At 46.0% G+C, this 14593-nt stretch overlaps 1 protein-coding gene across 1 annotated transcript in view; it reads right to left on the bottom strand.

The window, feature by feature from the left end:
* Nucleotides 1-13502, bottom strand: part of DOCK10 (dedicator of cytokinesis 10) — a 412410-nt gene extending 398908 nt beyond the window's left edge. Inside the window, exon 1 of the mRNA XM_077488206.1 lies at nt 13110-13502. Within this exon, the coding sequence (XP_077344332.1) occupies nt 13110-13211 (102 nt within the window). The 5' untranslated portion in view covers nt 13212-13502. The remainder of the gene's footprint in view (nt 1-13109) is intronic.
* Between the last annotated feature and the right edge of the window lie 1091 nt (nt 13503-14593).

Below are 14593 nucleotides of genomic sequence, written 5' to 3'. Positions count from 1 at the left end.
TATTTGTTACATGTCTATTACATTTACTTATGACTTCTCAGATAAAGTCGTTTTATGTACACTTTACTTTAACCTTGCTGGGAACATTTCTGAAATTCTTCTATTATTTCTTTCACACATGCATTAGATCTTTGTCCTGGTGAAATATGCACAAGGGAATGGTTATGGTGACATGGGAACTTGCCCTTCAAATACTGATAAAACTCCCAAGGACATTAATTGTACTTAGTTTTGAAAAGTCTAAATCAGATACTGCAAGTGCTGATGAAGTGTTATGCAGTAAACTTAAAGAGGACCTGACAGTTATAATATAAGGTGCATATAGTGACTACTGGACTGTATACTGTAGATCAGTGTTTCTCAACCCCAGTCCTCAAGGAGCCCCAACAGGTCATGTTTTCAGGATTCCCATTATTTTGCACATGTGATTTGATCAGTTTCACTGCCTTAGTAAGTACCACAGCTGTTTCATCTAAGGGAAATCCTGAAAACAAGACCTGTTGGGGCGCCTTGAGGACTGTAGTTGAGAAACACTGCTCTAGATCAGTGTTTCTCAACCCTGTCCTCAAGTACCCCCAAGTTTGCAGGTTTTCCTTTATCTTGCACAGGTGCTTTAAATCAGAGTCAATGGCTTGGTATTTTGGACAGGTATTTTATCTAAGAGAAATTCCCAACACGTGACCTGTTGGGGGTACTTGAGGACAGGGTTGAGAACCGCTGATCTAGAACATGCTGTATTCTCTATGCCCCCTTCACACATACAAGAGGCTTGAAAGCTTCGGACATCTCACTGTAGGCATTTCAGTGAAAAGAGATGTGCTGGTTTTCACATAGTGACAATCAAGGCTTTCAACTTCGCTGGCTTGAAAAAACATGTGGTAAACACTGAAGTTCAACCACATTGCATACAGCGTGCAAACACAGTGCAACCCACCCTTTCCCCTGCAAAGGGACAGAGGAAACATGGTGGCTTTGCTTCAGTAACCTTTTCATTGTTTATCTGCTATTTGTATCATTATTGAACATGCTAAAATGTTTCTGCAATAGAATAGCAGATATTTCCAGAGGTCTACTTTTTTCTTCATTTTTCCCATTCAGTACTCTTGGTGCCGCAAATCTTAGGGCACAAATTGTAAACAGCGATCTTGGTTGTCAACCTTGTCCCATCTCTTCAGCCTCCTCTACATCACCAATGACCTACCACTAGGATTGGTGACCTCACTGGCCAATGAGGCAAACAAGTCAGGACACCAGGCTGTTTACCTAGAGGGTAGGTTAAAATTTCCACATCAGACCCCATGGGTGGTTAAGTAGACTCTATCATCTTGACAGGGTCTCTTTAACCCCCGTCCCTGACCCACTGAAAGAATGTATAGAACTCCACGAGCACTAAAATAGTGGTACCGATAGACTGCATAGTGTGTAACAGCTCAGTGCATACCTAAACATTCATCTTGCCTATTTTAACCTGGAGGTTGAATGCAAACTGCATACAACCCCCGTATACCACAACTTCCTCCTCAAGTACCAGAGGCACTAGAATAGATGTATTCAGTGTTCGTGAGAAAATAGGTCTCATGGTTGAAACAATGTCATTTTCACTGGCATATCTATGCAGTACTATACTGCAATTTGCTGAAATACTTTTAGTCAGGACCAAACACAAAATGAACAAGCTGCCTGCTGATAATATGACCCCAAAGCATTGTAATCAAGCTCATAAATTATGTTGTCTTTGTGTGTATCCTATTTCTTTTGACTGCAATATCTTTTTGTAGGCTCCCCCTTGTACACCCTATCATCTTATCACACAATATCAATGCTGACAGAAGGACTAGCAGGATGGGAGCCTTGTGTGAACTGTGAGCCGTGTAAATAGTAAAAAACACCCTTAATAAGTAAAACACATAACACCATAGACTTTAACAAGCTGCAAGCAGCGTGACTGCCCTTGTGACACCCAGATGCACTAAAACTCCAGGAGTGGATATACACAGGCCAAATGCCTGGCATGCAAGGCTTAGTTTCCAGTAGTGCAAATTGTCATTGTCACTTTGGACACATAAGTCACAGCCCATTGATTTCAATAGCACCCGTTCCAATCTATGCGACTTTGAAAAGTTGCCTGAACTACTTTGATGTAACTTTTGACTTTTTCCTACAGGTCTTAGGGTTTTCCTGCTAAAAAACTATTTGTGCCCTGTACACATGGTCAGACTTTCCAACGGAAAATGTGCGATCGGATTGTGTTGTCAGAAAATCTGATCGTGTGTGGGCTCCATCGGACTTTTTCCGTCTGAATTTCTGACACACAAAGCTTGAGAGCAGGATCTAAAATTTTCCGACAACAAAATCCGATTGTTTAAATTCCGCTCGTGTGTAGACAATTCCGACAGACAAAGTGCCACGCATGCTCAGAATAAATTACGAGATGAAAGCTATTGGCTACTGGCCCATTTCTAGTCCCGTTGTACGTGTTCTACATTACCGCGTTTAGAACGATTGGATTTTCTGACAACTTTGTGCGACCGTGTGTATGCTAGACAAGTTTGGGCCAAAATCCATTGGAAAAAAGCCGATGGATTTTGTCGTCGGAAAGTCTGACCATGTGTACAGGGCATTATTGTTGATCAGAGGAACACATTACTCCTTTCAGTGGCAATCACAATGCCACCCTTACAGACAGATGAAAAGATTATTGGTGTCATGCAGCTGGCTCTGCTAAATGGTATTGGCCCTGGAACTATGCAGACACCATCAGATGGAGGGTCAGTCAGCCACAGCTCAAGGAACCCCAACAACCTCTGGGGGAACTCTGCTTGAGAATGGCTGCTGTAAACCTTATTGACCTCTATAGGAACCACAATATCCCATTCTGCTGAAGACTGCTTAACCACTTTCAGACCGGACCATTTTGCTGGTAAATGACCAGAGGTCTTTTTACACTTTGGCACTGCGCTGCTTTAACTGGTAATTGCGCGGTCATGCAATGTTGTACCCAAACAAAATTTGCGTCCTTTTCTTCCCACAAATAGAGCTTTCTTTTGATGGTATTTGATTGCCTCTGCGATTTTTATTTTTTGCGATATAAACGTAAAAAGACCGCAAATTTTGAAAAAAAATGATATTTTCTACTTTTTGTTATTAGAAAAATCCAATAAACTCAATTTTAGTCATACATTTAGGCCAAAATGTATTCAGCCACATGTCTTTGGTAAAAAAAAAGTCAATAATTGTATATTTATTGGTTTGCGCAAAAGTTGTCACATCTACAAACTAAGGTACGTTTTCTGGAATTTACGCAGCTTTTAGTTTACGACTGCCTATCTCATTTCTTGAGGTGCTAAAATGGCAGGGCAGTACAAAACCCCCCCAAATGACCCCATTTTGGAAAGTAGACCCCCTAAGGAAATTGATAAGAGGCATGTTGAGCCCATTGAATATTTTATTTTTTTGCCTCAAGCGATTGAATAATGACAAAAAAAAAAATTTTTTTTTTTTTTTACACAAAGTTGTCACTAAATGATATATTGCTCACACATGCTATGGGCGTATGTGAAATGACACCCCAAAATAAATTCTGCTGCTTCTCCTGAGTATGGGGATACCACATATGTGGGACTTTTTGGGAGCCTAGCCGCGTACGGGGCCCCGAAAACCAAGCACCGCCTTCAGGCTTTCTAAGGGCGTAAATTTTTGAGTTCACTTCTCACTACCTATTACAGTTTTGAAGGCCATAAAATGCCAAGATGGCACAAAACCCCCACAAATGACCCCATTTTAGAAAGTAGACACCCCAAGCTATTTGCTGAGAGGCATGTTGAGTTCATGGAATATTTTATATTTTGCCACAAGTTGCGGGAAAATTACAAACTTTTTTTTTTTTTTTTTTTTTTTTTAACAAAGTTGTCACTAAATGATATATTGCTCATGCATGCCATGGGCATATGTGAAATGACACCCCAAAATAAATTCTGCTGCTTCTCCTGAGTACGAGGATACCACATATGTGGGACTTTTTGGGAGCCTAGCCGCGTACGGGGCCCCGAAAACCAAGCACCGCCTTCAGGCTTTCTAAGGGCGTAAATTTTTGAGTTCACTTCTCACTACCTATTACAGTTTTGAAGGCCATAAAATGCCAAGATGGCACAAAACCCCCACAAATGACCCCATTTTAGAAAGTAGACACCCCAAGCTATTTGCTGAGAGGCATGTTGAGTCCATGGAATATTTTATATTTTGCCACAAGTTGCGGGAAAATTACAAACTTTTTTTTTTTTTTTTCACAAAGTTGTCACTAAATGATATATTGCTCACGCATGCCATGGGCATATGTGAAATGACACCCCAAAATAAATTCTGCTGCTTCTCCTGAGTATGGGGATACCACATATGTGGGACTTTTTGGGAGCCTAGCCGCGTACGGGGCCCCGAAAACCAAGCACCGCCTTCAGGCTTTCTAAGGGCGTTACAGTTTTGAAGGCCATAAAATGCCAAGATGGCACAAACCCCCCCCAAATGACCCCATTTTGGAAAGTAGACACCCCTAAATTTAGGGGTACACTAGTGAGACTAGGTAATAAATGGCGGGTGCCCTGAAACTATAAAAAAATAACTAACCAACCAGCGTCACCTGTAACAGTTATATGGTGATCACTGGTGAAAGGGTTAACTAGGGGGCAATTAGGGGGCTTTATGCGGTAGTATATGGGGGTCCCTGGCGCTATAAAAAGCTGCAGCGAACCTAAATACCTACCTGCCTAACTAGCGTCACCTGTGACACTAATACAGCGATCAGAAAAACGATCGCTTATTAGGCTGGGTTCACACTGGAGCGATGCGGGAACGCCACGAATGCGCGGCGGGTTCCCGCATCGCATGCCTCCCGGCGGCAGTTCACACTGCCCTATGCGAACTGCTGGGAGTGTCAGTGAAATGTTACTGACACCCCCAGATCAGTTCGCATATCGCAGTGCGATCTGCAAACTCGGATCGCATGGTGTGAACACCCATGCGATCCGATTCTGCTGCGGGCCAAAAAAAGGGTCCCGTGCGAATTTGCGGCGGGTGCGGCGGGTGCGGCGAATGGCTGAACTCGAATCGCACAGAGATCGGATGTGATTTGCACTGCAGTGCGGTGCGAATCACATCCGTTCTCATAAACCGCTGCAATGTGAACCCAGCCTTAGTGACACTGGCGACGGGGGGTGATCACGGGGTTAAACCTTTATTGGGGGGGTTAGGGGGGTACCTTAGAACTAAAGGGGGCTAACCCTAACTGCCCTAACAGTTATTAGTCACAAATGACACCCGCCGGGTGATCAGGGGGTTAAACCTTTATTAGGTAATAAATGGCGGGTGCCCTGAAACTATAAAAAAATAACTAACCAACCAGCGTCACCTGTAACAGTTATATGGTGATCACTGGTGAAAGGGTTAACTAGGGGGCAATCAGGGGGCTTTATGCGGTAGTATATGGGGGTCCCTGGCGCTATAAAAAGCTGCGGCGAACCTAAATACCTACCTGCCTAACTAGCGTCACCTGTGACACTAATACGGCGATCAGAAAAATGATCGCTTATTAGGCTGGGTTCACACTGGAGCGATGCGGAAACGCCGCGAATCCGCGGCGGGTTCCCGCATCGCATGCCTCCCGGCGGCAGTTCACACTGCCCTATGCGAACTGCTGGGAGTGTCAGTGAAATGTTACTGACACCCCCAGATCAGTTCGCATATCGCAGTGCGATCTGCAAACTCGGATCGCATGGTGTGAACACCCATGCGATCCGATTCTGCTGCGGGCCAAAAAAAGGGTCCCGTGCGAATTTGCGGCGGGTGCGGCGGGTGCGGCGAATGGCTGAACTCGAATCGCACAGAGATCGGATGTGATTTGCACTGCAGTGCGGTGCGAATCACATTCGTTCTCATAAACCGCTGCAATGTGAACCCAGCCTTAGTGACACTGGCGACGGGGGGTGATCACGGGGTTAAACCTTTATTGGGGGGGTTAGGGGGGTACATTAGAACTAAAGGGGGCTAACTCTAACTGCCCTAACAGTTATTACAGTCACAAATGACACCAATGCAAAAAAAAAAAAAAAAAATGACATTGGTGTCACTGTGACTGGGGGGCAGGGGTAATTGGGGGGGTGATCGGGGGGTAAAGGGGGGGTGTGAGTGTGCCTGGCATGTTCTACTGTGTGTGTAGAGTGTTGGTGCAACTTACTGATCCGCTCTCCTCCGTGTCGGAACGAAAAATACCGACACGGAGGAGAGAATACATCACTTCCTCTCCTGTGTTTACATTACAGGAGAGGAAGTGATGTCACCGGGGATTTCTATTCGTCGGGAGCGATCGCGAGGGGGTGGCCATGAATGAATGGCCGTCCCCTCGTCCGGGATCGCTCCCGTACGAATACCGACCGCCGCAGGCACCGGGCGGGGGCCCGATCGGGCCCCCGACCCGCGGGAGGCAAGGGACGTACATGTATGTCCTTATGCCTGCCCGTGCCATTGTACCGACGTACATCGGCGTGCGGCGGTCGGCAACTGGTTAAAGAGTGCTGAAATACACTATATTGTTAAAAGTATTGGTCCTCAGTCCTAGTCCTAGTATCTTAGTCCATAGTGTTCAATATTGAGTTGGCCCATCTGTTGCAGCTATAACAGATTCAACTCTTCTGGGAAGGCTGTCCACAAGGTTAGGAGTGTGTCTATGACCGCTTTCACACTGGGGCGATTTTCAGGTGCTACAGCGCTAAAAATAGTGTCTGCAAAGCGAGGCCCCCCGAGGGCTTTCACACTGGAGCGGTGCGCTTGCAGGACAGTCAAAAAAGTCCTGCAAGCTGCATCTTTGGTGCGCTGTAGGAACGGTGTATTTACCGCTCCTAAATCGACCCTTCCCATAGAAGACAATGGGGCAGCGCTGCAAACTGAAGCGGCACTTTGCAGGAGCTTTTAACTCTTTTTCGGCTGCTGGGGTTAAAACTGCCCAGCTAGTGGCGGCATAGCGCCGCTAAAATGATGGTAAAGCGCCGCTAAATATAGCTCCGCTTTACCGCCAGCGCCCGCAATTCCCCAGTGTGAAAGTAGCCTATGGGAATATTTGACCAGTCTTCCGGAAGCGCATTTGTGAGGTCAGGCACTGATGTTGACTCAGTCTCTGTTCTAATTCATCCCAAAGGTGTGCTATCAGGTTAAGGTCAGGGTTCTGTGCAGGCCAGTCAAGTTCCTCCACCCCAAACTCACCCTTTTTTTGTCTTTATAGACCTTGCTTTGTGCACTGGTGCACAATCATATTGTAACTGAAAAGGGCCATCTCCAAACTGTTCCCACAAAGTTGGGAGCATGAAATTGTCCAAAATGTCTTGGTATACTAATGCCTTAAGAATTCCCTTCACTGGAACTAAGGGACCAAGCCAAACCCCTGAAAAACAACCCCACACCGTAACACAAATACCTAATACAAAGCAAGGTCCATAAACACAGAGTCCTGACTTCAACCCGATAGAACACCTTTGAGATCTACAACTGGGTGGACTCAGGGCGCAGTGCTCTGCACCCCGAGCCCACCGTTTTTTGAAGCCAATTAGAACCTCTAGCTCTAATCACGTGCTTCAAAAAAAAAACCTGCATGTAGATTAGGATTAACGGAGTGGCCACCACTGCCCATAGCCAAAACAGAAAGTAAGTGGAAATTCCTTCAAAGTAAAGGGAATACCTGGTTGGGAGTGACCAGACCTAATGTACCCATTGTAGCACAGTGGTGTAGTGGTCAGCATTCTCACCTCGCAGCAATAGGGTCGCTGGTTCAAATCCTGACCACAACACCATCTGCCTGGAGTTTGCACGTTCTCCCTGTGCCTAATAATGGGTTTCCTCCCACACTCCAAAGAGATGCCGGTGGGTTTATTAGACCCTGTCTATAAATTGGCCCTAGTATGTGTTTGTAAGTGTGTTGGGACCCTACAGGGTAATACGTGCTATATCAAGACTCAACTCAATTAGAGCAGGGACTGTGAGGCAGGCCTTCTTGTCCAACATCATGAATGCGCTTCTAGAAGAATGGTCAAACATTACCATAGACACACTCCTAAACCTTGTAGACAGCCTTCCCAGAAGAGTCTAAGCTGTTATTACTGCAAAGGGTAATTCAATACTGAACCGACTAAGGTTGGGATGCCATTAAAGTTCATGTGCATGTAAAGGCAGGCATCCCAATAATTTTGACAATATAGTGTATATCCAAGGATGGCAACCACAGAAATCAAAGATGAATATCATGGTGTGAAACAAAGCACTATTTGCTACATAAATGTTAGTTATGGACCTTTTATTGTAAACTTCCTGAGGGCAGGGAGAGAAGTGAATGTACAATGTACTGTATATGTAAAGCGATGCGTAAATTGATGGAGCTAAATAAGTACCTGTAATAAATAAAAAATAATAAAAAATAGGGAGAACAAAGGGTAAAACTTTTTTTTAAATATTGGATAGAGCATAGGGGTATAAAAAGGGGTTGAATATGGGGCGGCATCGGCCAGTGTGTCTGAGCTTGACCGAAAAAGGTCTGTCGATCTGAACCTGATCAACTGAGAATGCTGAGCATAGAAGATCGCTGCACTAACATCGGATTGTTAGTACAGCGCCTCCTCCTGAGCTCTTCGTTTTTTTTGGGGTTTTTTTTTTTTCATTCAGCCCGCTTGATTGAATGAAAGAAAGACTACTAGTGTGTACCAGGCTTTAGGCTTCCAGACAAGCTGAACAAAAAAAATTGAACAGATTCCTCCATTTATGCAAGCAAGGTGGATGGAACATTGTACTCTGACAGCAGGACTCTCCTTTGCCAGAATACACTGATAGTGGCCGCTGATTGGCAAAAGTTGTTCAACTTGTCTGTTTGACAGATGTCAATAAAACATTTGAATACTTTGGAACAGGGATGGCCACAGACACATCAAAATTTGGACCAGTCCCTGCTAAACCAGCTGCATTTCAATCTGTATATGTCCAGCTTAAGGGACGGTTGTAACCCCTATCAGTTTTTTGTCATCTGTATGTCCCATAGTCAGTGGCCGGCAGTGCTCTATTTTTTTTGGGGGGGGGGGGGGCAAACAAACCACATGACACGCCCCCGTTCTTTTGGTCGGTCGATCTGTAAGTCCGTTTTTTGCCATGTGTGCTCTGCGCCTCGTGCCCACCCTTTTTTGAAGTCAATTAAAACCTCTAGCTCTAATCACGTGCTTAAAAAAAAACAAAAAAACATTGTAAACCAATGCGTCCGGCACCCTGCATGTAGATTAGGATTAATGGAGTGGCCGCCACTGCCCATAGACAAAACAGAAAGTAAGTAGAAATTCCTTCAAAGTAAAGGGAATACCTGGTTGTCACCAGAGTGACCATAACTAGTGTACCCATTGGATGAATTCCTCTCTATCCCTGCCCTGGTGACAACCCAAAATTTTGAATTTTCTTTCACTTTCACTTTTGGTAATAATGGTAAACAGGACAAATAGAGAAGATGACTCTCCCTAAGCCCTCAGTCACACTGTTGCGACTTGTCATGCAATTTGACAGTTTCAAATCACATCACAAGTTTCACCCTATTGTCTGCATTGGAAGCGGTCAAATTTGTGCGACTCAGTCGTAGTCGCACCGATTCTGAAACTAGTTCCTGCACTACTTATTGCAAGTTCAGATGCGACTTGCATAGACATCTATGCATGAAGTAGCACAGATGTCTTCCAAGTCGCACCTGAAGTAGCACTGAAACGCTCCTTTGAATTCATGCTACTTCAAGTGAAGTAGCGCGTTTTCAATATCACGATCGGTGTGACCAGGGTGTAGGAACACAGAGAACAATAAAAACCTGGCAAGTGCTCTAATCCATCTCCACCCCTATCTAAAACTAAAAAAGGTTTTGCCTTCCGTTAGACTTTAATACCCGTGTTCTAGTGCACAAACATACATAGACGCCAATCACAAGGCACAAACTGGCATGGCACTGCATGGCCCAGGCTGATAAGAATACACTATTTCCTGCTAACACCAAACCGAGGTATATAGTGTATCATAAAGGGCATCAGAACCAATTTTACAGTGAATGTGGAAGTGCTTCTTCCTGCAAAGAAATATTGCAACATACATTTCATGGACCATCTGCATTTTTATTTCACCATAATATACACAACGATTGTAACAGAAGGTGAACTTTTAGTGCCATTCTCCATGCTCTGGCAGACTATACTGACACTATAATAGTTGCCAAGCATTTCAAAGCCATGGAAACGGAGCACAATACAGTTGTAGAGTCCTGCTTTCACACACATTCTATCCAAAATACAAAACACGTTTTATTTTCTCAAATGCTGCTGTTAAATAACAGTTAAAAGAAAACAAACAAGAGAATGGTACTAGATGATCAGTTGTTTTTAAAACAAGAATGATGTCTTAAATCCACAACTGGTCATTATTTAAAACAAAATGGGACAAATCTGACGGTCGGAGGTAATCTGAGCTAGCTGGTGATATACACACACTCACCAAGGTCCCCCCAGGTCAAAACCTTCATCAGTGATCCTCATAATTACCTACTCCTCTCAACCTTCTGTCATAGCCCTCATCAGTACCCCCTCTTCTGTCTACCATAGTCCCCATCAATACTCATCCCTCCCCAAACCTTCATCAGTACCCCCAATTCTGTCTACCATAGTCCCCATCAGTACTCCCCCCTCATCCTTCATCAGTACCCCCACTTCTGTCTACCATAGTCCCCATCAGTACTCACCCCTCCCCAAACCTTCATCAGTACCCCCAATTCTGTCTACCATAGTCCCCATCAGTACTCCCCCCTCACCCTTCATCAGTACCCCCACTTCTGTCTACCATAGTCCCCATCAGTACTCACCCCTCCCCAAACCTTCATCAGTACCCCCAATTCTGTCTACCATAGTCCCCATCAGTACTCACCCCTCCCCAAACCTTCATCAGTACTCCCAATTCTGTCTACCATAGTCCCCATCAGTACTCCCCCCTCACCCTTCATCAGTACCCCCACTTCTGTCTACTATAGTCCCCATCAGTACTCCCCCCTCACTCTTCATCAGCACCCCCTCTTCTGTCTACCATAGTCCCCATCAGTACTCACCCTTCCCCAAACCTTCATCAGTACCCCCACTTCTGTCTACCATAGTCCCCATCAGTACACCCCCTCACCCTTCATCAGTACCCCCACTTCTGTCTACCATAGTCCCCATCAGTACTCCCCCCTCACCCTTCATCAGTACCCCCTCTTCTGTCTACCATAGTCCACATCAGTACTCACCCCTCCCCAAACCTTCATCAGTACCCCCACTTCTGTCTACCATAGTCCCCATCAATAGTCCCCCCTCACCCTTCATCCGTACCCCCTCTTCTGTCTACCATAGTCCACATCAGTACTCACCCCTTCCCAAACCTTCATCAGTACCCCCACTTCTGTCTACCATAGTCCCCATCGGTACTCCTCCCTCTCCCTTTTATCAGTACCCCTACTTCGGTCTGCCATGGTCCTCATCAGTACTTCCCCCTCATCCTTCATCAGTATCCCCACTTCTGTCTGCCATGGTCCTCATCAGTACTCCCCCCTCACCCTTCATCAGTACCCCTATCTCTGTCTGCTATAGCCCTCATCAGTACTCCACTCTCACCCGTCATCAGTAACCCCAACTTCTGTCTACCATTGTCTTCATCAGAACCTACCCCCAACATTCATAAGTACCTTCACCTATGTCTACTATTGCCCTCATCAGTACTTAACCCCAAACTTCACCAGTACCTCCACTTCTGTCTACCATAGCCCTCATCAATACTAAACCCCAACCTTCATCAGTAACCTCACTTCTGTCTACCTTAGCCCACATCAGTACCACAACTTCTGTCTACCATGGCCCTCATCAGTACCACAACTTCTGTCTACAAATGCCCTCATCAATACCCCCATTATCTACCATATCTCTCATCAGTGTCTCCCTATTCCTCATCAGCACCTTCACTACCGTCTACCATAGCCCTCATCAGTACCCCCCCACTTCATCAGTACCCCCACTTCTGTCTATCATAGCACCCTAACCACAGTCTTCCATCACACCCCTCATTAGTACCCCAATTCTGTCTGCCAAGGCCCTCATCAGTACCTACCCCCAACCTTCTGTCTTAGCTCTCATCTGTACCCCCATTTCTGTCTACCATAGCCCTCATCAGTATTCCCCCCTCACCCTTCATCAGTAACTCCACCTCTGTCTACCATAGCCCTCATCGGTACCTATCCCCAACCTTTATCAGTACCTCAACTTATGTATACCATAGTCTTCTCAGTACTTAACCCCAACCTTCATCAGTACCCCCATTTCTGTCTACTATAGCCCTCATTAGTGCTTAACCCCCAACCTTCATCAGTACCCCCACATATGTCTACCATAGCCCTCATCAGTACCCCCCCACCCATCATCAATACCCCCACTTCTGTCTACCATATTGCCATAACCCTTCTTCTGTCACAGCCCTCATCAGTACCCCAATTCTGTCTACCATAGCCCTCATTAGTGCTTAACCCCCAACCTTCATCAGTATCGCCACATATGTCTACCATAGCCCTTGTCAGTACCCCCACTTCTGTCTACCATAGCCCTCATCAGTACCCCTCCCCCCTCACTCATCTTCAATACCCCTACTTCTGTCTACCATATTGCCATAACCCATCTTCTGTCAGCCCTCATCAGTACCCCAATTCTGTCAGCCATGGCTCTCATCAGTACCTACCTCCAACCTTCTGTCATTTCCCTCATCAGTAACCCCATAATTTGTCTACCATTGCCCTTAGTCACCCTCCCCATTTTCCTTTACAGCTCTTGGTGGTATCATTAGTATCCCCCCAAAATTCATTAGTACCCCCACTTCAGTCTGTCATGCTCAATACCCCCCTCAACTTTCTGCCCCTATCAGTACCCCTACTCTTTAATGCCATGACCCTCATCAACAACCCCCTCCACACGTCACTCTGGCATAGCTCCCCCCCCCCCCCCCCCCCATTGACTTTATAATCCCCCCAGCCACCAGTCCCCATCACTCACCCTGCGCGGATCGGGTCGCACCGCCTTGGACGCGCTCTGTCTGATCTCCGCGGCCACCCCGGGCTTCAGCAGGCTCTTGGTGAATCTCCGGGCCGGTTCCATCACAGATCACCGGGGGCGGGAAGCGGGGACAACTGACAGCGTGCTGGGGGAAGGCACCGACACACAGCGGGAGGAGGGAGGGAGCGAGATGGGAAGGAGCGCGGGATGGATGCCGCTGGGGGACGGGACAGGGGTGCGGGGCAGAGATGGGGTGCGGGACAGAGGTGCGGGGCAGAGGCGGGGTGCAAGACAGGCGCTGTCATGCAGAGTATGGAGAGTCGGGGCATTTAATAAAGGAGAGCGATGACAGGTGCCGCTCCTCCAATGCCTGCGATCAGAGCCTGTATACTGTACAGTGAAGGAAGCGGAACTGTCAGTCTTCCTCTTTAGTTACTAAGTTCATCCAGTGTAAGAAGAGAAAGTTTCTATCATTGCTGGAGAGGAGAAATCCCCGGGGCTTCCTCTGACTGCACACAACTTTCCCAGCCTTGTACGATCTCCTGGAAACTTGCCAACACAGCTGACATCTCATCACCATTGTTTATTGTCACTTATGGTAAACATGGGCACTCTATGTAGTAACAAAACTGTCATCCTTCAGATTGTAAGCTCTGAAGGTCACTCTACTTCTCCTCTATTAAATGTAAAACTAAAGGCCCACTTTAAACTGTCATTAACTCAATAGCAAACATGCATTATATTGCAGCTCACTAATTCTTAAATGTGATGATGACTGCATTAGCAGATATCCTAACCTGCAAAAACGAATTTCAGGGAGATGACGATTCGCGTTAGTGCCAACCCCCCCCCCCCCCCCCCCCCAATTGAATGCACCCTTACCAGTGCCAATTCAGTGCAGCTATACCAGTGCCAATTCAGTGCAGCTATACCAGTGCCAATTGAATGCAGCTATACCAGTGCCAATTGAATGCAGCTATACCCGTGCCAATTAAATGAAGCATTACCAGTTCCAATTAAATGAAGCCTTACCAGTGCTAATTAAATGAAGCCTTACCAATGCCAATTAAATGCAGCCTTACCAGTGCCAATTAAACGTAGCCTTACCAGTGCCAATTAAATGTAGCCTTACCAGTGCCAATTAAATGCAGCATTTGCAGTGCCAATTAAAGTGGCTGTAAACCCTTAACACCCACTTTTTGCTACAGGTAAGCCTGCAATTAGGCTTACTTGTAGCTACCCTGGATATCTCCTAAACCTGTACAGTTTACCCTGTATTTGCATGTGCCAATGTCGTCGGGACATGCACAATGAAGCAACGTACGTGCCGTTGCTTTAGATAGACTGTGCCGTTACCAGCAGCTCCCACGCGCACGTGCGGGAATGACGTCATTGCGTCTCCGGCTATGCATACTAGCTCACTATGGGGGTTATTTACTAAAGGCAAATCCACTTTGCACTTCAAGTGCACTTGGAAGTAAAGT

This window comes from Lithobates pipiens, unplaced genomic scaffold (assembly GCF_037356315.1).
Source record: "Lithobates pipiens isolate NorthernLeopardFrog02 unplaced genomic scaffold, aLitPip1_a1.2 Scaffold_18, whole genome shotgun sequence".
In the NCBI taxonomy this organism is placed as follows: domain Eukaryota; kingdom Metazoa; phylum Chordata; class Amphibia; order Anura; family Ranidae; genus Lithobates; species Lithobates pipiens.
The sequence above is the reverse complement of the archived record's forward strand: the minus strand, read 5'-3'. Positions and strand labels throughout refer to the sequence as shown.